We start from the raw sequence: 24,008 nt of genomic DNA, 5'->3' as shown, positions 1-24,008 counted from the left end.
ATTTACTGAACAGATATGGTACAGCAAAACTTCCATTACTATATACTGAGCCAGACATTGATGGTAGTGCAGCATATCCCATATCGCTATATGGTAAGCCAGACTTTGACGTGGTAGGCCTCAGCCCCTAAAACAGCCTCCCCATTCCGACGCTGCCTCTAAAACAGCCTCCCCATTCCACTGCTGCCCCTAAAACAGCCTCCCTGTGCCCCAGCCTGCCTGTTGCACCTCTGTCCCTAAAACAGTCTGGTTGTGCCACCTCTGCCACTGAAGCAACCTGGTTGTGCCAAATCTGCCCCTAAAGCAGCCTGCCAGTGCCAACCCTGCACCTGAAACAGCCTGCAAGTACCAACTCTGCCCCTGAAACAGCCTGCTAGTGCCACCTCTGCCCCTGAAGCAACCTGCCTATGCCACCTCTGCCTATGCCACCTCTGCACCTCTGCCCCTAAACAGCCTGCCTGTCTCATTTCTGCACCCCCCTCCAAACAGCCTGCCTGTCCCATCATTTATTCATTCACCCATTCAGTCTCCTGCACCCCCTTTCCTCTCTTGAAGATTACTGGTCTGGGGGCTGGCCGCTCATCACTGGGGCTGCACAGACGTCTATGTGGCCTGACGGGCGCCCAACATGGGCCTGCCCTGCAGCTCACTGCTGTGGCCCCAGCGCACTGTGTGATGAAACTCTTTCACCGCCCACGTTCCTGCTCCCCCTGGTCAGGGAACAAGTTCCCTCAAACAGTGCGCGGGCTCCACAGCAGTGAGCTGCAGGCCCCTGTTAAGTGGCCGTTGTGGCACCCACCTGATGAGTGGCACCCGGTGCGGACCACCCCCCTTTAGGTACGCTACTGGTTAGCCAGTGTGTGTAAGTTGTTAGATAGTGTGTGTATGTGTACATACACAGTTTTAGAATGTATGGTGATCTGTATTTTGCAGTATGGCATTAACATAAGTGTGTATGTCAGTATACAGTGTGTGTATTAGTGTAGGGTGTTTGTGTACATGAGTGTAGAATGTTAACAAGTGTGTTACTGTAAGGCATTTGTGAGAATAAGATGTTGTGTCTGTGACTGTATGGTGTTAGTGTGTGTACGTGTAAGAATAATGGTTAAAAATACAACCTTGAGTCTTGGTGTAAAATACCCCTTTTCGCAAAGGAGTTAACTGCAGGGCTGTACAAAGTGGTGCAATGCTGAAGAAAGGTGTATTTTATGTCCTATTGTCCCAATAAACATCATTTAACTTCAGATCAGGGGATAATAAATGAAAATAAAAACATTGTTAGGGAAGAAAAAAGAGCTGGCTGTTAATTTTTTTAGCTGGCTCCCAGATGCAAAACAAATTTGTAGACCCCTGGCCCGAAGTATCTTTGTGTGTTTTACTGGAAGTTACACATATAGCCACTGGGGTATTTGTAGCATAACAAGGACCTTAGGTGGAATTTACACAGTTCCTTAATAGATTACAGTAGCACTAGCTACCATTACAAGATCCTTACTGATGTCTTTGTGAACCTTCATAGGTTTTCTATGAGGTTCCTCTTCGGGAATGTGAGTTGAACAAGCAGTGCACAGCTAAGGTTTGTCAAAAGTTGCCTTCACTATTGGGCTACTTATTGGGACTTGACCACCAGGCTGAATGTTGCCAGCCCTCCCCTGTTTACAGCTTTGGTATAGAATCAGCCTTAATCTCATGGGGTGAAGATGGGAACAGCCTTCCAACATAGCGTAAAGAGATGAGTAAAGTGAGGAATGTAAACATGCACAAGATAGGCATAACGCTGTTGATGATCAAATAAGGGTTGAGGAAATTGTGCAGCCTAGATGGACCAAACAGTTCCTATCGGTCATTAAATTCTATGCAGGATCAAACATCTGTATGCTGAAAGTCATTTTACATCTATAGACAACTCCACCCCACTATATGGGTTAAAACAAACTACAGTCGCCAGAACAACTGCAATTACACTTGATAAGACATTGAATCAGAAATCCTTTCATTTGATGTGAACACAATGGATTCAATTTGGCATGCCTTCACGCTGCCGCTGTGGTCTATAATTATAATAATTTGGATTCATATCAAGCCTTTCATCCAATCATGATCACAAAGAACTTTATAATTATTAGCTCCCCCTTTTAAAAGGATGAATGTGCTTCGCAGTACGTCAGCACAGAGTATAACTATGTATTTCACCATGTCTTTCTTTTAAAAACCATAACATAGCATTTTGTCTCATGTACTGTAGGGTACACCTTGGCTCCTATTCACTAGACATAAAACAAACAAACAAATGAAAGAAAACACAAATATTTCCAACAGAGGAAAGTGTGAGCAGTTGCAGTCATATAAAAAATACGTTTCTGATTTGTCAGAACAAAATGGAGAATCTGTATGTGATGAAGAGGCTACATAAAAAAGTATTTCAACTCTTGTTAAATAAATGATACATTTATGGGCAGATTGGATGGGCAAAATCTGTTGTCAATTTCTATATTTCTAAATGAGACAATTAATCCCTTTGATACATGCAATCAATGTGTTGGCATTGAATGACACGACAGATTTACAGATTTTCATACAGACGGTCATAACCAGATTATTTCCTCCTCATTGTTTTTTGTCTTGGGTAGAATGGCTGAGATCTAGCATGCACATGGTCATACAGGACAACGTCTGTCTTCTGGGGCTGTTCATGTGTATCATTGCTGTAATGAGTTAAGATGATGTCATTTCATAATGAAACCAAGAAACAGCAGGCACACAGCCCTTGGCATCTTCATGCATTTAAGCTGTCTAAACCCTGCTTTTCCCTACCATTACTCTGGGGTTGGGTTGAGCTGAGCTGAAAAAGTGGGCTTTAAGGTGGGAAATGACATAGTCAACAAAAGTCAACTCAGATCTCAACAACGACTCAACTATGTTTGAGGGCCTCCTCACAGGGTTTTATTGGAGGTAATATTTAAACATTTCTTAGAATTATATTGAATTTGTTATCAACTTGACTTATGTTTGGTAGACAAGTCTCTGGTTTGTTAAGTGTTTTTGGTAATTTGGCTCACAATTTATGTTACAAAATTGTTTAGAACTTCTAGGGTGTTTAGCTCTGTGTAGTCCACTTGAAAACCCTTTCAGAACTGGAAATGTCATCAGTGACAATTCTCGTCTTCAGTCGTTCTCAGTCGATACACCGCTTTCGGGGCTCGGTTAATGAAATCCATATACAATATGAAATATCAACTCCAGACTACGTGACCCTCAAAATATATTTTTATTCAGTGTTACAATTTGCGAAGTGCTTTCACAGCCTCACAGCTGAAGAAAAGTAATGCTTATTAGAAAAATGTTGGCAATGCTGGGTTAAATAAATACAATTTTGTTTAATATGACAAATAAAACTGCTGTCTCTGTAGGCTTTTTTATTTTTTCGGGCACCTTTGCAAATGACCCCCATTATATATATTGGTTTAGTTGTATGAATGATGCACATGGGGCTTGTGCACAGCACAAAAGGCCTGGAGGATAATGCGTAATGATTTGGCATGTAGTTATTTAATCAGATCTGGCAGAAAGGTCAGGAAAACATTGCCCACTGGAGCCGTATCTGAACGAGGGCAGACTTATGTTTGTTACTGTATAACCCTTTCACCCCGCAGTGTTGCTTCTCTGGCAGGATCAGGACATCGGAATCTATTAGATGGTTTCTCTTGAGCATTGGGGTCTTTGGGATACTTTAGGCATTCCCTGGACCACACTTGTTCATGAAGAAATAATGTGTATCATACTAATATATCCCCAAATATAGTATCAGCTCTGATATTTCCTTTAAAAGATGTCATTAAGTAAATACTTGTATTATAGAGGAACAAAACCAGGTAGATCGACAGATATACATGAACAAGTTTTAGTGCAGATTTGTATTGACTGGCTGTGAAAGGGTTGTTTACTAAAGTGATTTAGTAATTTTGCACGGTTCACCTTGTGAAGTAAACAACTGTCCTTCCAACAACAAACACAAGTACACATAACTTAGGCAATGGCCATGAGAGGTGACATATGCAGGCCTTGGCCAGCTAGGGCAGCAGGTCCAGGCATGGCTGTAGTCCTCCTGTTACTCTGCTGCACAATGGGCCGTTACTCTATAGAGGTGCTGTACACAGATATGTCGGGATATGACATCTTGTCCTGACGTGCCATGTCTTAAAGGCCTAGGACAGCGTCCAAGGTAAATACACCTATGGCCCTGAGTATTAGCATGTGCCTGACTGCTCGACAGATTCGGCAGCGCTGTACAAAGATGAAAATGTTACAGATAACGACAGGTACAATACAGCAATTGACATACAGATACAAGAGGAATGAAGGGCCCTGTTCCCGCAGGAACTTACAATCTAGGTGGTTAATAAAATATTAAGTATTAAATAGATGGGCTGTTTACATCACTCTCCAGTTATTCTTCTAGGATATCTGTGGAGGTGGGGTTCTCAAACTCTATAAAATAAATCCTTATCATGCGCTCCATAAAGCGGTGGCTGGTTTACACTTCTAATTACAATGCAGAGTATAGTTTCTTAAATCCTGGCGAAAGTGTTCTAACGTTCACGTTCAGCAATAAAACACAAATGTGTTCCTTCTTTTTTATTAGTACTCATTGAGCTCATGAAATGCACTGGAAATTTTCAATTCTTTTTTTATTACCTGAAGTTTTAATGCCTATTGTGGTTAACCCTTTCTAAGCTTGCGCGATATAGCACTTCAAGCTCCCATTTGTTCCAGTTAGCAGATTAGAAGTGCCTGCTCCCTACCATGCCGTTGCTGTGCAGAGGTTAATAGAGCCGCTTCTATCTCTTGGAACAAATACAAATTCAAACCAAAGGAGGAGGTATGAAGCCTTCCTCTCTATCTGTACAGCAAATAACGCTGGAATCAATTATGCCCTTTTCGAAAATAAATAAATAAATAAATAAAAATCATCAATTTCAATTGTGCTAATCCGCTTCCAAATCGATGATCCCATCAGAGCTTTATGCTCACCCCATCTCAGAGAATCTTGTTGGTTTAATGATTTTGTTTCTTTCTGATCAGCCGCACTGCCTCTGAGCAGAACTTTTTTTTATTCACTAATATATCAGAGAAACAATACATGCCGAATGTGATAATGTTAACAATTTTCGCCATGATGTATACTGGTACAGAAACGACAGGTCACCTTGATTTTTTTTATACCTCTCTTTCCCCTTGCAAACACCTTTTCATCTGGATTTTACAGTTACTTCTGTTGATATCGCTTTTCCAGATGCAAGACCCTTTTATATTAGGGGTATCTAATAAGTGACTGTAGGTGTTGTAGACCCTTGACTCTCTTGAATCTTAATCAGTATCCTCTGATGAATGCATGTGTTAAACGTGTACAACATGTGTTATGGAACATGGGTAGTTTGCCTATACAACTTCAACTTTTTAGGGATATAAGCACCATTCTGCTTTGTATTGCACAGTAACCTCATAATTCTCTCAAGGCATGAAGATGGGGTTTCTGTGGTTGCCCTTGAAATAGCGTCTGCCAGCCTGAGGCACCCATCCCTGCCATCGAAGGCTATGACTGCAACATGTTTTCAGGAAAATGCAGTTTATAGTTGCACCTTCCCTAATTAGATCCCTTCTAAAACCACTGGGATTATAATCATCATCAGCTCACAGCAAAATATATACAGAAAGAAGAGCACGAAGCATAAAAGCCATACGCGTTCAGATTTCTGGCTGCTGCCAGAATGATAATAACCAACAAGTACGTAAAACAAAGCAAGAATCTATCACATACCTACCAAGTGCCATTCAAAAAACACCTATCTAAGCCTCTTTCTCCAATTCCTTTACCCCAGGGGGAACTAAGAGGACAGCTAATCTACACAAATATATGTAGTTTGCCTTGTCTCAATAGTGCCCAAACTCCATATGGGTGTGCTCAGAATATTGCACACGAGGAATATCATTATGGCTGGCTGGCTGAGCAATGGGAGTGGAAGCAACATAATAATGTCTACATTTGTCAGGCATTATAATACCGGTTTCAGTAAACAGTTTATATCTATATTGCTTAGCCCGCAACTACATCAAAGTATCCCAAGTTTGGCGAGTCCTATCTTATTTTTCATGGCTATGTTGCTTACCAAGGAGTTGAATCAGCGCTGCATTTTAACCCAAATGAGGTTCTCAAGCAGTTGAAAGCCTTCTCTGGACACCGTTAATGAGGCATCTTTGTGGCAGGAGGGGTTGCTCAACCCTAAGGTTTGGCCAGAACCTACAAATGTGCTGAACAAAAAAAATATACAGAAAGGGAAACAACCTAAAAAGCATATTCTATTCACAGCCAGGGGCATACCTGGGTGTAAAGTCACATAACACAGGCACTGGTTTTAGTGTAGCACCTGCTTGGTGGGGTTTCTGCAAAATGGTAAGCAACGTGAGAAAGGATGTTTGCGATCTATTTTAACTGTTTTAGGGGTTCTTTTTTTTCAATGTTAATGGAACAATGAAGTCTTACAGAGGGGCGCCACATTTTCTGTTGTGCCTCTGCCCACAGCTGGCCATGTATGGGTAGGGTTGCAGCTAACCTGCATATCTAGACTTATGGTTGTCTGGTTATGTTGCTACCATTCAGTATCGTTTGTCAACGTTGTGTTGTACATCCTTATCTTACCAGCAGCATAATGGCTGTTTTATATTTTGATACGTTTTCATTCTATCCCTGTAAGATGTTATGACTAACCATGTATGATATAAATCAGTTGTAATCAAGTTCAATGGTAAGGTTTACATATACCTGCTTCAGGATAATCTGCAAATGCAATAAACTGGGTAAAGAACATTTATTGTATTTAGGGTACAGGAGATGTATGTAGGGGTGTTATATATATTTTAAAATTCTGACAGTTTTGATGTGCCTACTACATGATATTCTCAATATGTTGAAAAGGAACAATAATACCCCTTAAAATAGACTTTTATATTATATGAACCATTGATGCCTATGTATTTTTGTAATTAATTAAATAATATATGCTCCATTTTGCAACTGAAATTTTTGATGAACAATTAGGCCAATTATATTTGTTGAGTTGAGGAAGGAGAACTAGTACTATTTAAATCTTGGATTTAACCTGGAGGATCAGAATAAAATATTTTAAGGTATGTGACCTGGATAGTTTTCTTGCTATGTAGAGAATGTAGCCGATTAAGAACGTATATATTTTTTGTATATGTATTGGGAATTGCGCAGTTTTTCATATTTATTTTTGAAGAACAGTAGTCATGATTTTAACAGGAAATGATAGCTTGGACTGTCATAAAAGAAAGTTATTATTTTTTAGCAATATAAAAGAAAAATTGAGCTTTTTATAAAAGACTGTTACAAAGACACTAGCAATCCACCAAAATGATATGTTATCGTGCATCAAGGCAGCTCGCTCAGGAAACAAAACGTTTACCCCAAGGCTCAAGAAAATAGAAAAGAGAAATAAAAAAAAGATTTGCCTTATTTAAGCCCAACAGCTGGCCAAAAGCAGTTTTAAAGCAGCAAATCCTTCTCAGTGGCAGACAATCACTTTCACCAACCTCTAAATTAACGGTTAATCCCTTCTCTCAAGGACATAATTGGCACAGAATTGAAAGTTAAATAGCTTTAACCTGTTGGCTCCTGGAAACGACGTATTACACTGAAGGATGCTTAGATTTCCCGCTTTATAGATAAATAATATATAATAAAGTTAAAATAAAAAAACATACTCATGAGTTGCGCTCTCAACCTTAATATCTAGAACATATGTGTAGTTTGTACACATATGTGTGTAACTACACATATCTATACTATTGGTGTATTAATATATATATATATCACAGTGATACTTAGCCACCAATCCTCTTTTGCTTTCTAAAACCACTTAGCCCAAATTACTGCTACAAGCGAGCTCCTATTCCCCCTTCTCTTTCAGTTACCCCTACTACTCCCTTAAATTGTAAGCTCACAAGTGGGGCCCTTTTCCTGCCAGGAAAAGTATCATAAGGCTACATGGCAAGGTCACAAGCAGGGTTCTCAACTCCTGATGTGTCTGGATATATTAATGTATATTTGTTTTGTATGTGGTAACTGCCCTATTTAAATTGTACAGCACTGTGTAATTTGCCGATGCTTAATAAATAAAAGCTATTGCATCATGAGGCCAAACGCATATTAATAATAGAACTGTTGTAAACTCTTTACTGACCCCAATGTTCTCCAGCTGTAGAATCAAGTGAATGACCTCTAAAGGAGACATTTAATATGATGAACACCACACCATTAATATGAATGCCATGCTCAGCCATACCATACATGGATGTAATCACATAACCCTTGTAAGTTCTATATTATTTATAAGTTGTACTTTATTTTTTTGAAATACAAACAAATGTTTCCAGGACACACTTGTAATTCTTCCAGAAAATGTGCTTTACTCATAATACTTAAACTAAATATGGACTACAATAATGTGGCCTGACAATTAAACTCTTCTATGTAAATGGGCTGTAATCGTGGGAGAGGTTGAAAGTCTCTAATCACTTTTATATATTAGGCAGATAATATATAGATATATAGATTGACAGACAGACATGGTGCATTCACTCATACCAATTAGCAATAACGCTGCTAATTGGACGTTTCCTTTGGTTTTTATCTGCCATCAGTTGGTGTACAGTCAGTACCCATGTATGGGGCCAGGCAAGCAGTGGAGTCAGGTCTCCCTGGTCTGTCTTGGGCCCCCTCCTTGGGCTGTTACCAGGAACTGGGTCCTTGAGGGCCGCTGCTTAGGACTGAGACCTTGCAGGCTTTGTACTGGGCCTCAAGATTTCTGATGTGGGTTAAGGAAGGGTATGTCAGTTAAGCCTTGACAAATTACCATACCTGGTTTGACCTGGAGATTGCCGGGTGAAGCACCGCTTCTCTGGGTCGCGGGAGCGGGGTTTTGACATGCCCCGCTCCATGCCCTTTTTCTTGGAGTTAGGGGTGTTTCCAGCAGACGTCAGCGGGAACGCCCCCGTGACGTCTGCGGGACTACCTATCGACGTCAGCGTCAGTAGGCAGTCCTGGCCGTGTCCCGCAAGGGAAGGCTCCAGGTAGCCGGATGCCAAAAGTTCCCAGGTATGCAAATTACACATACATTACATTGTATGTATTCTCTCTTATCTTGTATCTGGCAAAGCCGTGGAATGAATTGTCGGATGTTGTGTGTATGTGTGCGTGTGTGTATGTGTGTGTGGAGTCCTACAGCAAAGGTCTAATCATAGTCACTTCAACCCTGCCCAGCATGAACAATGAGGGTTTGATATGTATAGAGACATTTTTTATTAGATAGATGTATTGATCACAATGTGGGTTTTTGAATGTCCTGCTCATCCCTTTTACACTTAATGCAAACCTATTTCATTTTGTCTGGTCCTCATTTTGTGAAACCAGAGTCTTCAGGTGGAAGCAAGAGACATCTGAGGTCCAGCAACTTCATGTAGCTTTACACCTCTTTGTAGGGTAGTCCAATAAAAGGTATCAACTTCAACTAAAGACTAGAATGTTTTTACTGATACATTTTTACTTAACATGCATTTCTTGCAATTTCAATCAAAAGCATCACTAATATCCGTATAAGTTAATATAATTTAAAATGTTTAGTATGGCTATTTGAGATTAAAAAGAATATTTATTTCTGCGTTACATTAACTATATGGAAACAAATAAGATGCATGAGATCATCATATACTGCCCAAACAGAAGATTTACATATTCAATGTATAAAAAGGTAAAACGTGTCATCCTCTGTTATCACGAGAAATACTGTTAGCATCACTGATCAGTTCTTCATCTATAAACATGTGCCATCTGTGCAATGCGTCTTACATACATAATCCCTTTAAATAACACAAGAGTTCATCGAGAGGCAATATTCTGTTCCCGGACTGCTATAGGACTGAAACTCCCATTTATCTCAGTAGAAGAATGATTGGAATTACTATGTATTAACTGCATGTGAAATATTCCCTATGCCTGGGCAATTTCAACTGTGAACTATGAACATTATATTATGAACATTATAAAATGTATACGTTGTGGGTCTTGTGTAGCTCCCAACCAAATGAATAATGAATTCATTGAAATGTCGGATAATGGACACTCGGCTTTTAGTAAACACTGCTGTCTGTAGCATGGTCCCTCTTTCTCCAGTTCCTTTACCGCAGGGGGAACTAGGAGGACAGCTAATCTAAACAAATATATGTAGTTTGCCTTGTCTCAATAGTGCCCAAACTCCATATGGGTGTGCTCAGAATATTGCACATGAGGAATATCATTATGGGCTGGCTGGCTGAGGAATGGGAGTGGAAGCAACATAATAATGTGGACATTTGTCAGGCATTATAATACCGGTTTCAGTAAACAGTTTGGTAGATATATGGATAAAAGTAAACATCTGAAATAATTACTTAGTACTTTGACCTTTTCCAAACGCGTGCACATCTATATCACAGTATTGGCAATCAGGGCAGGATTTGTGAGATAGCGTAAGTGCAGTTGACTCTACCCACTGTCTTGCAGACTTTCACTAAATCTGCCAAATGTCTCATTGCCAACGAAACATCATAGCTGCCAACTGTTCCATAGTTATACATATAGTCCCTTGATCTAGTTTCCTGTTATCGTCCTTTGTGCCAGTTCTTAAACATGTGCTTGTTTTCGAAGGAAACTGCCCATATTATTCCCAGATAACACAATATGGATTACCGATAACCCTTCTCTTTTCTATTCTTTCTGAATTTTCTGTTAATAAGACCACTTAATCATGCATTAACATGTTATGCATTAACCATACATGTTTTATTTTAAATGATGGAAAGCCTAAAAACAGCAGTGTGATGTCAATACAGGTCATTTAAAAATCGCACAACAAAAAAGTAGAGGTCAAGTGACTTCAAATAGTACAAAGTAAGTTTCTAGTGAAGAATTTGTTCCAAATGTTCTTGAAATGGCAGCAGACTCTTCCCAGCCTGCATCTTCTTTGCTTTTGATAAGTTAACTTCATTAGTAGTCATGTTGTGAAATCTGCATTAAGTGACTTCAAATTGTCTTCTGCTCTCTGCCTTACTAATCTCTGCCTGCGTCTTGGAAGAAACAGAGTATCTCTTCTTCTTTACCAGCTGCAGGCTGCAGAAGAACTGTTTTTATGTACAAACAATGCTCATTTACATACCAAACACAATGTGATTTGAATGCTAAACGAGTTTCTCTTTTCTGTGGCACTCGCATAGTTAAATGTGTAATGACAGAAAATCTGTTTCTTGAAGAGGTTTGCAGTGCACTTCAAATAATTTGCCTTGAGATGGATGTAGAAGAAAGTAAATTGTTAAGGGCATGCATATCTCCGAGAACTCATTCTTTCACACTCTTTCAGTTCACACACACTCTCTCTGCTACATTCATACATACACACACCCTCACTCCAAAACATTAAGAAACATATACTTACCCGCTCATACACTTAATAATATTAAATCAGAGACATGCACCTGCTTGCAAGTAGACAAAGCCTGGGTGAGAGGCTACTCCAAAGATCAGGTCAAGCTGCTTAAAGACTTCATTTACCCCAAAACGATATCTAAATCCCGACAAGAAAATATTAGGCACCAGGAAGTTTGTCAAGTAACAGTACAGATGGTTACAGAGGGATACATGTACAGGGCCACATAGCTTCATCACTGCAGCATAATGCACTCCCTTAGACAGGTACAGTATACCCAACAGTGACACCCACCATATTGCTTGTAGGAGGAGGGTGCAGTCCTGTTCAAATCCTATTTAAAATACTATGATAAAAGAGGACGTGTTTGTATGTAATACAGACATCATTGACTGATTGGATGATTTACAAGCCTTAATTTCCAGTGATCCATAATCACTCACTTGTAATTATTTTTAAAGAACGTTTGTATTTTTTCTTGGGTAAATATTTCACAATTTCCCTAGACAGGCATTGCATTTTGACTATGTAACTATGTAACTAACTATGTAAATCCACAGAACTATCATGGACCCATTACTTTGTAAGATAAGTACAGAGAAGAGGATGATATCCTACAGACCTGCTGTATCCAGCAGACAAGTCCAGTTCAATGTGATCTATGTGTTATATTCACTTTTTTTTCTTTGGGGTGGAGGAGGGGATGTTCAAGCCTGATGTTGCGTCATCTCAGCAGTGCCCCTATACTTATTAAAAGATCCTGTTTCACACTTTTTTAACTTAATACAACATTGGAAACTCCATTCCAGGAACTACCAGACCTTTCCCAGAAATAATTCTTTCATTATGTAAAATGTTGCCTGTTGTTTTATAACCTTCACTGGGAGCACTTTTATCTTTTATGTGATACATGGCCAGTGATATGTTGCTGACATATAAATATTTGTGTTGTTTTGGTGTGATTAAACCGTTAGATGAAAAAACAAAATGACATACTTAATAAGATGTATTTGCATTAGGAGCTCGGTAGTATTGTTAATGTGCAAGTGGAACAGCACCTTTAAAAGTAGTCTAATTACTAAAACAATACCAGCTTGAATATATGAATGTTCTCATGATGACTCATCATGAGCATTATTATATGTACTTAAATAGCAGCTTGTATATCGCACAAAAAAACAAGCACGGATGGTTGATAACTCGGAAGGTGATCCTGAAGAATTGTATTCCCTACATTGTGCGATTTGTATGGTGAAGAAGGAAGAAGCGGTCTTCGATTTGCTTTGGAATTATGTGCAATTGCAATCTAGGATAGAAATAACAGTATTATTTTATGTTTTTTTTAATACCAGAAAATAGCAGGGAACGTCACTGGCCTTTTGTTGGTGTAAAAGCTGTGCTACATGTTTCTTCACTTTGGGAATGCATCTCTACTGGAGAAATTGTATTTGCAGAGTGGCTATCTATCTTCCTGCCACTCCGTGCGTCCTGTGCAAATTGTTTCCGAAAACTCAGTAAAGTGTTATTAGAGCCGAGAGTATATTTTTAAATCTATGTTACCCAAGAGCAGACACTAGGGACAAATAATTGTTATCTTAATACTTAGTGATGGATACACCTACCGCTCGAGTGGCCCAGATGGTAGAGGGTTTTTTTTTTATACCTACAAAATTGGGTAGCAGTTTCTTTGTTTTAGGATTTATGGAAATAGAAAATACAAATAAGACTGCCTCGCTTTCTGGAAAACTGAACCAGCTGTGGTTTTCCTTCCATATGGGTATTCAGGCTCGGCCACAAGGCACCTCAAGCAAAAGCCCAGTGAGCCGGTACCCATTCAGTGTAGTATCACCTGCGTGTATCATGTGATGGGCATACTCGGGAAGATCTAGGGTGGGCTACCTGGCGCTCTCCCTGTGCTACCTGTGCACTAAACCCTTCATCCAGCGGTAGAGTTTTACCTAATTGCATAATTTTTTAAAATATGGCCCTGATACACCAGCCTGCTTAGGGTACCTAAAACAGGGCTCCCCCTGCCTTCATAGCACTTTACATCTCAGATTTATCAGCTTGGCTGGGGGATTTTATTTTTTAGATTAATGGAAAAACTAATAGTAACGGTTGATTTAATTATTATTATAAAACTTACTTTCACTGTTACAGATGTTTTCTTTACCTCTGTGGTTTTTATGTAGTTCTTGCTCTACCCACTGTGTAAATCAGTGCTGGTCTGTTTTGGACCACAGAATAAGCACAGTTGTCAGTCTATCTATAAATACCTATATCATATACAAACACCTTTTTTTCAGAAATATACTAGTTAATGCTGTAATATTCTACCATCTTTCCTGCGGAAGCAACTAAATAACATGGTTCTCCAATGACACTTTCAATTGTGTTTGTTGACTTTGGAAGAAAAAATTACTTTCTCAGAAGTTCTTGCTTAATGTTCATGCCCTCCCATCGTCCAGGCCCCTCTCCCCACCCATTTTTAAAAACCAGAGACATCTGGCGAGTTTCTTGGCTTTGTCTTTATATATATATATATATATATATAAATACATACACACTCCTAAACAGCAGTGTCAGTTCTGGCTTTACTCACGCTGCCGTCCCCACATATGGGGTTAGAAAGATCCCTCGAGATATGCTACCCCGTAAGACCATACAGAAAAGGGATACGGAACCAGGAACACACTTATCGTCTTCTCTCCAGGACAAGGAGGATATAACCGGAGCTGACAATAAGTCTATCACGGTGCAAAGGAGACATCTGCAGTACCCTGTTTTCTGGTAGGCAGTAACTGAATGAAGTGGATGTTGACATTGGCAAAAGAAGGTCTAAGGGGGAAATATTTAACTAAATGCATCCTTTTTATCTATATATCATGTATGTTATCTCTACACAGTAAGGGCATAGATCAGATTATTTTATACATGGCTGGTTCATGTTTCCCATACATGTTTTAATTCACTCTTCATGTTTTCCGTACTTATCGTGAATGTCGACATCTGTGAAATATATCGGTAAAGATACCGTTGTTTTAATATAGTCTCAGAGGATCTGATATTGCAGATTGGCCACATCTATGAGATTTGGTTTGCTTGCATTAAACACATTATCGTGATTCATTCAGTATGTTTCCTTTTAAGCATGTTGAGTAATACAACGCAGAGTTTCCTTTTTACTAAATAATGGGTTAAGGAGTTTGGAGTAAGAAAACTTTCCATTAATCGACATTCCATAAGCTATTTATAGTTTAGTTTTCTTACTGGATTGTTTCTAAAGCATTTCGTCTCAATGAGAATGTATTTTGTGTGGCTTGTATGATCTTCCAAAAAAGTCAGAATAGATTTTCCTCATATTGGCTAAATGCCGTCACATCCAATATGTACGTTACATGAAGCTCATTTATGAGAATTGTTGACAATAGCTGCTAATAAATTTCGCATAGCTGACTGTTTTTCCCAAATATACTTGGCACTGATGTGTGTTTATCTCTTTGCTGTTAGCACATGGAGGGCTCGTGGGGCCAGGAGTCCTATCTGTCAGGGGCTGTTTTAGATACCAGTATTAGCGCAAAAGAAGGACATAAAAATACAATGTTTTTGGCTGTGTATTGTTATGGAAATTGTTTTTGTTTCCTTTGATTCAATGTTGCCAGCCCTGAGCAGTCGGATCCTTGTGACCCTCATTGGAGTGTCTTCATGTGTGTAATTTAGTCAATAATACCCTTTCCAAATCTTCTTATCTTATGTCCCCAACCTGTTATCCATGGTTTCATCCCTTGGTATTCCCAACCTTGGCCTTGTGATTCCAAAACAATGGTGGTCTTTAAATGGTTGCCTTTGCTGACAGAATATGATATTTTCTCTGAATTAGATATCTGTCATTTTATTTCCTACAACTCGTCCGTTAGTTCTTGGAGCCGGACTAACAAGTTGACTTACAAAAAAAATGAATGCTATTAACTATTTGGTCATATTGTTAGTGACACAATAATGCTAAACATTTGGACTATAAACAAGTTATCTCTCACCTTTATGCTCTAAGTCTAATGACAGCTAATATATGAAGTTAAGAATAAACGGTTTACTTATTAATTGAATTTTGTTTCGAACCTTGATCACCAATTATTTATATTTTTCAAGCTTGCTGTACAAGAAAATATGCTTCCAGGCCCGCATATGTATGTGACACTGAGATATTTGGTTTTCTGGACAATTTCCTTGCCAAGGCTTCAGAGTAATTCATTAGCTGTGTTTTGATTATTGCATTGTGCTTCAAAGTAAAGTGTAATATATTGCTGCTAAACCCACTCTTGCTTTCACTAGGTAAGAAGGGATAGCCATAGGGGATGTGGGCTATTTGCACCCAAGGGGAGGAAGTAGTTTAATTAAACCAGTAGCCTGTCCATAACAGGAGAAAATGAGAATGTGATCTTTTCTAGGTGTTCTTACATCCTTCTGGCTGATTCCTGGGACAATCAGTTTAAAAGGCTGGGAATCACTTTTTGTCTTAAGCTATGCCCATTGTATGATTTCATTTGTAAGAAATGGGTTATAGAGATCAGGAGTTACGCGAAAGTTATCAATTATGAAGGTTTTCCCCATGTTCTGCAAAAGTCAGTCACTTACAATATAACATCCATAGCCTAGGTATTCTAGAGTGAATGGTATGGTCTATGACAGCCCCCTTCTCCCAAACGTGGGGCATCAGTGTACTCAGCTCCTGTGGAAGGCACCTGGTGGTCAAAGGGGTCTGGAGTAGGCCACAGTCTTACGCACTAGAACAGAAACCATACATAAAGAGTAAGGGACAAGCCATAAGTTGAAGTTCTGATAAGTTGAACAAAAACAAGCAAAAAGTCAGTCGCAAGAGTTTGTCAATATATGCATAATTAGGGACAGGACACAGGTCAATCAATAGACATTGCCAGCAAAGCATAGCAACCCAACATACTTTCTGTCAATAGACACAGGTCCACTAAAACCTGGATACTTCAACGTGAAAGAACCAATTTCATGTTACACATCCGGCAGTGGATATGGTCAGCATGGGCACCCTGTCTGGTCTGCCGCTACGCATCCCCATACGCAACAAACTGTGATGCACTGTGTGTTCTGACAACGTTCTATCAGAACCAGCATTAACTTTTTCAGCAATGTGATCTACAGTAGCTCATCTGTTGGATTTGGCCAGCCTTCACCGCCCTCCCCCACGTACATCAGTGAGCCTTGGCCACCCGTGACCCTGTCACCAGTTCACTGCTTTTCCTTCCTTGGATCACTTTTGATACTATCCGCTGCAGCCTGGGAATACCCCACAAGAGCTGCAGTTGTGAAAATGCTCTGACCAAGTTGTGTAGCCTTTTTTCCTGCTTCCAACACATTAACTTTGAGGATAAAATGTTCACTTGCTGCCTAATAACCCACTGAAATATTATCAGTGTTATTCACTTCACCTGTCAGTGTTCATAATGTTTTGGCTGCTCGGTGTATGTGTGCCATTTGCCAGATTCACTCAAATTCTGGTGCCCAAATGACGTTATGGATGCATGTGTTTCTGTCTCTTAAAAAATACCACCCGAAATCCTGCATATATTTGTCCAGCCTTGCTGCTTGCTGTATTATAATATTCAAGCACTTGAATTCCATTAAGTATATGAAATAAAGTTCTTGTTATCCTGCATCTTTGCTTCTAGATTATATTAGTTCCTCTTGTGGCGCACAATTAGAGGATAATACAGATGAATGCGTTGAAAGGTGAAATCGCATGAATGTACTGCAGGTCAGAATTGAAGAGCCGATCAGATGTTATTTTTTTATAATCTTCACTGACACAGACCTTTTAACTGTGCCGAACAGACAGCATAATTGAATTAAATAGCTGTAAAAAGAGGCAGCACTACAGAAGATATTCTTTCTTTCCCGATGCCCTGCTCAGCACAAAGGAAGGCAGAATGTGATTAACAAGACTCCTATCTTTTCTTGCAACGGAATGCATGAAGGTTGTCCCTGTACGTAGCCGCAAAAAGGGAAACATTCTAGTTTAGGAAATTGGCTTTTCATAAAGACTCTTGTCTTTAGAAGCATAGAATATGGGGGAAGATAAGAGCTATATGACCCATATACTGTCACCTTTTATTCCCTACGATGCAGTAAAATGTCTGATGTTACTTGGCCCTTGATACATTCAGGACAGCTATATGCTTATCCTATGCATTTATTCTCTATTAACTAACGCCGCTATTTAAGGCTATTCCACTAATCCACTACTCTGTAAAAAAAAACAAAAAAAAACAGTTTGCTGCAGGCCAGTGGAGCTGTTCTGTCAATCCAAAGCCAGTATTTTTATATAGGCTGATCATGTATCTAGAACATGCCATTCAGCCCAAGTTTTTGTAAAAAATTATAAACTCACCTGACAGACATTTAGCTATTTAGGGATAAAATGACCAAGAAGGTCATTTTTCGTGTCCAATCTAGACCAACACCCCCCCCCCAGGTTTGACTATTGTCAGATATTTTATGATAGAAAACATGTATTCCATATATTCTGTACTTTACATGAACACAAAATGGAGTCAGAACCATTTTATTTTACTTAATCATGTAGTGATCATTTCTTTTTGTCCTTGTTCCCTCTATAATTGAGAACAAAGGAGTATTCATGTATAATGATGTTTCAGTGTATATATGATCCAATTAATGTTATCTTCCATGAGAAAGTTAAGGAGTAGACACTGCATATTCTGAGAAATGTAATTTAGAATGGGGGATACATGGGAAGACTACCAAAACCTGAGTTACTATCTAGGAAGTAACATTTGGCGATTAGGGTGACCAAGGATAAATTCCAAACATATATGTAATGGTTTTAAGTTAATTCTTAGACCAGAGCGTCTCTCACAGGTAAATTAAGAAATTACAACGGTGTAAATATGAGTAGAAATCCTAATTATAATGGGTAAAACCCACCGTTATGATTGGAGAATTCCAATCAAGAGGTGGAGGCTTCAATAATAAGCCCTGTCTTTAAAAGCTTATGTCTTGAATAAGAAAAAAAGAAAGACCTTAAGATCGCACCCTGAAATGGACAGACCCTGACGGATTTATTCACCAAATTTACCCCAGAGAATTGGAATCTTAAGATTCTGGCACCATATTTCACTCTTGGAGTTACTTTGAGTTCTAACCTATATAACTGGTAGAAAGTTATATTCTTTTTCCACTTAATTTCTTGCCAATGAACCTGGATTAATTTCTACAAGGATCGGTGGGACAACAGCAACAAGTGGTGGTAATTATAATTGTTTTATTATTTTGAATAGAGATGAATTTTGTCTTCTTCGTATAGAATTCCCTGTTTCTGGGAAGTACTATATTGCATTATTGTATATGACGGTTTGTGAGACTGCAGCTTATAACCCGTGATAATAACAATAATGAAAAGGTATTTTTACCTATAGATGAAGTTTGACATTATTTGCATCTATTAGGAACTTCACTAATACTCTTAGACACAATTAAATTATTTTTTAATTTGTTATATTAGTTGAACTAATATTAGAGAGATAGTGATATCTTTATTACTGCCCTGATTACTATCAATTTTTGGTTGCTGAGTGGGATGGAAATTAATTGTGTTTTAGACTCATAAAGTAGTAATTTATATTGATAACTATCGATAATATACTGTATTTGAATTGATTCATTTTTGACATGTTTTAAGAACTTTGTGTTTTATATTATGCACTGTTTGACTCATATATAGATTTTATAAATTGTATTTACAATAAATATTTTTGATTGACTATCTTGGTGATATCTATCTGATTTGAATTATAATTTTCGGCGATCTGAAAGGATTTAGGATCAGAGATAAAATATAGGGTATCTCCTTAAATTAATATTGTGGATGTGGTACTACAATATTTGGTAGCGTCGTTATTTTGTGTATGTGATAAAATATTGGTTTTGTCTATTTTGTCTCATTAATATCCCTAACACTATATAAGTTCCAGAATTATGTGCATTAGATCTAAAATTCTAGTCTTTTAGGAATCAAAGGTATCTGCAAAATGTCATCTGGGTTTATGTATCATATATGACCCTAAAACTGGAGTATAGATTGTCTCAAAAGCTTGATGAATGGCATGAGAAGGCACATTTGTATAATTGATTTTACTCTATTTGGAATATTTAAACATATGTAAACTGAAAGGACCTTTAAGTGGGCATTGCAGAAACAAGTGGAATAAAAAAAGAATTGAAATGTTTTCTGATGTGAATTTTCATCTCTCTTTACATTTGGCAGGAAGCCGGGATCAGCAGGGGTTTCCAATTCCGAAAAGCTTTCTACATTTCCCAGTGCATTTAACTGGCAGCAAATGCCTATGCTTATTAACCCCTTCTAGTTAGTATCTAGTTGATACTACTCTGAATTACAGGTTGCCAAGAGTGTTAGCTTTTCACAGGAGCATATGTTAAAGACCACAAGTTGACACTGATCCATCTGTGCTCATTGATGAGGTCATAGAAACTGGTGCTGTTGGGAGTAATTGAGGAAAAACATTAAAAAACTCTGGTACTCCAGACTATCCCAATCAAAGTTAATATGGTAATATGTATGCACTGTATAGCTCTCTAGTATCAACAACTTGGAATGGACTTTTGTCTTTGTCTCCAAATCTATCCGTAATTGCCCTCTTCATTCCAGCCAAGACCTAAAGGCTCCCCTGTCTACATGACTTGCACATGTTGCACCCATTCTATGGATTTTCTATGCTCTCAAAGTCCCCCAAGCTTCCAGAGATGTACATGTTCTCTTTAAACTGTCTTGTTTTAGAAAACCTATCACCAATTCTCAGGCTAACCTTAAACCCTTAATCTGACCAGTGGTGTAACTACAGGGGTCGCATTGGCCTGTGCCTCTGGGGGCCTGGTGTGACCCCTGCGACACCCTTGTTCCTGCCTCCTCGTTCTAAACAATTTTGAATCAGCATGGGGAGAAAGGAATGTATCGGGGTCATGTGACCCCACGGTAAAACCGAGGCCGCCCACACAGTGTGCGAGCAGCTGCATAGCAAGCTGTATGAGCGGTGAGAGGTAAGCAGGGACAGGAGGGAGGTGGGATGTATTATGTATATATGCGTATATGTGAGCATGGATGTGTAATTGTGTGCGTCTATAAGTATGGATGTGTAATTACGTGTATGTGTGTTTACATACGTGTGTCAGAGTGTGTAGGAGGGGGCAAGGAGCAATGATAGCACACTATTGAAGTTGTGGGGCCTGGGGCAATTTTTGCACCAGAGCCCTGTAGTTTCTAGTCATGCCCCTGAACCTGACTGTCACGAGCTGAGAACACAGGTTGATAAGGAGCCCAGGTGCAGGGGATACGAGGGGCTCTGTCTGTACCCCACGATGCATTATGGTCTGGGGTTACAGACAGGCGCAGGAATAAACCACAGACAACAGATCTGGATTAAGAGTTGTATTGAATGCGATGGTACAACAATAGATATGCAATGGAAGTTACTTGGCAGGAAGCCCTCTTGCGGGGCACACGGCAGATAAGCCCTCTTGCGGGGCACACGGCAGATAAGCCCACTTGCGGGGCACACGGCAGATAAGCCCACTTGCGGGGCACACGGCAGATAAGCCCACTTGCGGGGCACACGGCAGATAAGCCCACTTGCGGGGCACACGGCAGATAAGCCCACTTGCGGGGCACACGGCAGATAAGCCCACTTGCGGGGCACACGGCAGATAAGCCCACTTGCGGGGCACACGGCAGATAAGCCCACTTGCGGGGCACACGGCAGATAAGCCCACTTGCGGGGCACACGGCAGATAAGCCCACTTGCGGGGCACACGGCAGGTACTGGAGCAAGGCAAGGTACTGGAGCAAGGCAAGGTACTGGAGCAAGGCAAGGTACTGGAGCAAGGCAAGGTACTGGAGCAAGGCAAGGTACTGGAGCAAGGCAAGGTACTGGAGCAAGGCAAGGTACTGGAGCAAGGCAAGGTACTGGAGCAAGGCAAGGTACTGGAGCAAGGCAAGGTACTGGAGCAAGGCAAGGTACTGGAGCAAGGCAAGGTACTGGAGCAAGGCAAGGTACTGGAGCAAGGCAAGGTACTGGAGCAAGGCAAGGTACTGGAGCAAGGCAAGGTACTGGAACACGGCAAGGTACTGGAACACGGCAAGGTACTGGAACAAATCAGGAACCAAACAGGTAGTCCTCAAACATTACAATGTCAAGGGCCAGACTGCAGGGCTGGGCAGGTTATAAAGGCTGATTTGATTAGGTAAGCAACTGCAGCTGGACCTGGTAATTGGCCTGAGTGGCAAGGGCAGCCACTAGTGGCTGGAAACATGAAAATGAATGGCAAGGTTTTGGATAAGTCCAGCTAGCGCATGGTGAAACGTGACATACCCCCACCGCAAGGAGCAGCCTCCGGATGCTTACGGAACCATGGTCTCACCGTCTGCGGTGAGACTTCTTCTTCTTTTTCTTCTTCTTCTCCTCCTCCTCTCTAGCACGTAGAGCCTTCTCATACGCTTCCAGATCTACACGACATATTACATTGCCGTTGGAAGTCACTACACGATCTGATGGCAGAGGTTCTGTTGTGCTGAGTTGGGCTGGATAGGCCTCAGCTACTGGATACACAGATGAGATAGTCCCGGTATGTGCTTGCCTTGTCCTACTTCTACTCCTGTGAGTGGTAGGAGTGGTGCTTCTGACTGCACAAACAGCCGGGGGGTTGATCTCCATGGATGTGTCCATGACCTCTGCATCAGATGACGCACTGTCCATATAGGACCACTCAGGGGTGTCAGACAAGGTCTGGAGGTCTTCTGACATTGTGATGGAGGGTGTAGGAGTCACAGGTGCCGAGGACTGGTTAACCCCTGCATCACCTGTCTGTGGATGTGACAGGGTATGCTCCTGCTTTGTGACGTTGCTGGCGTCATGTGCAGGTTCCGGGGCATGGGGTTTCTCCAGGTGGGTTGCAGATGGCTTGACTGGTCTGTGCGGACAATATGTAATCCTGTGGCCAGTCCCTCCGCAATAAAAGCATAAGTCGTCCTCTTGTCTCCTTTGTATTTCTTTTTTGGTGAGCGGCTCTCGCTTAAAGCTCTTAGCAGCCTTCTTTCTTGGTGTCTGGGTCTTGGTTTTTGTGTCCACGCACTCAGCTTCTACCACAGTCCTTACTGACTTGCATAGGTGGAGTACACATTCTGCCAACAATTCCAGTACTGCAGGTATCCCTGCGGACTCCTTGTATTGGCCTTGACATTCCGTCACGAGCTGAGAACACAGGTTGATAAGGAGCCCAGGTGCAGGGGATACGAGGGGCTCTGTCTGTACCCCACGATGCATTATGGTCTGGGGTTACAGACAGGCGCAGGAATAAACCACAGACAACAGATCTGGATTAAGAGTTGTATTGAATGCGATGGTACAACAATAGATATGCAATGGAAGTTACTTGGCAGGAAGCCCTCTTGCGGGGCACACGGCAGATAAGCCCTCTTGCGGGGCACACGGCAGATAAGCCCACTTGCGGGGCACACGGCAGATAAGCCCACTTGCGGGGCACACGGCAGATAAGCCCACTTGCGGGGCACACGGCAGATAAGCCCACTTGCGGGGCACACGGCAGATAAGCCCACTTGCGGGGCACACGGCAGATAAGCCCACTTGCGGGGCACACGGCAGATAAGCCCACTTGCGGGGCACACGGCAGATAAGCCCACTTGCGGGGCACACGGCAGATAAGCCCACTTGCGGGGCACACGGCAGGTACTGGAGCAAGGCAAGGTACTGGAGCAAGGCAAGGTACTGGAGCAAGGCAAGGTACTGGAGCAAGGCAAGGTACTGGAGCAAGGCAAGGTACTGGAGCAAGGCAAGGTACTGGAGCAAGGCAAGGTACTGGAGCAAGGCAAGGTACTGGAGCAAGGCAAGGTACTGGAGCAAGGCAAGGTACTGGAGCAAGGCAAGGTACTGGAGCAAGGCAAGGTACTGGAGCACGGCAAGGTACTGGAACACGGCAAGGTACTGGAACACGGCAAGGTACTGGAACACGGCAAGGTACTGGAACAAATCAGGAACCAAACAGGTAGTCCTCAAACATTACAATGTCAAGGGCCAGACTGCAGGGCTGGGCAGGTTATAAAGGCTGATTTGATTAGGTAAGCAACTGCAGCTGGACCTGGTAATTGGCCTGAGTGGCAAGGGCAGCCACTAGTGGCTGGAAACATGAAAATGAATGGCAAGGTTTTGGATAAGTCCAGCTAGCGCATGGTGAAACGTGACACTGACATATAACCATTGCATCCATTCTCGCCGACTCTACTTTGACCTACCATACGTTTGTTCCTTTTACAGACCTTGCACAGTAAGATGCCAGCAGAAATCACTTTATCCACTTCTCCTGTCATTACTTCATGAAATTGTTGGGCTT

General features: G+C 40.9%; 1 protein-coding gene across 4 annotated transcripts in view; it reads left to right on the top strand.

The window, feature by feature from the left end:
* PDE1B (phosphodiesterase 1B) overlaps positions 1-24,008 on the top strand; it is a 115,437-nt gene that overhangs the window by 48,615 nt on the left and 42,814 nt on the right. Inside the window, exon 1 of one of the 4 annotated variants that reach the window (XM_053455940.1) lies at positions 14,081-14,327. The exons of the other annotated variants lie outside the window; for them this stretch is intronic. Within the exon in view, the coding sequence (XP_053311915.1) occupies positions 14,182-14,327 (146 nt within the window). The 5' untranslated portion in view covers positions 14,081-14,181. Of the gene's footprint in view, positions 1-14,080; positions 14,328-24,008 lie in introns of those variants that run through there. 4 annotated transcript variants of the gene reach the window in all.

The sequence above is a fragment of the Spea bombifrons genome, chromosome 2, assembly GCF_027358695.1.
Source record: "Spea bombifrons isolate aSpeBom1 chromosome 2, aSpeBom1.2.pri, whole genome shotgun sequence".
Classification (NCBI taxonomy): Eukaryota; Metazoa; Chordata; class Amphibia; order Anura; family Pelobatidae; genus Spea; species Spea bombifrons.
The sequence above is the reverse complement of the archived record's forward strand: the minus strand, read 5'-3'. Positions and strand labels throughout refer to the sequence as shown.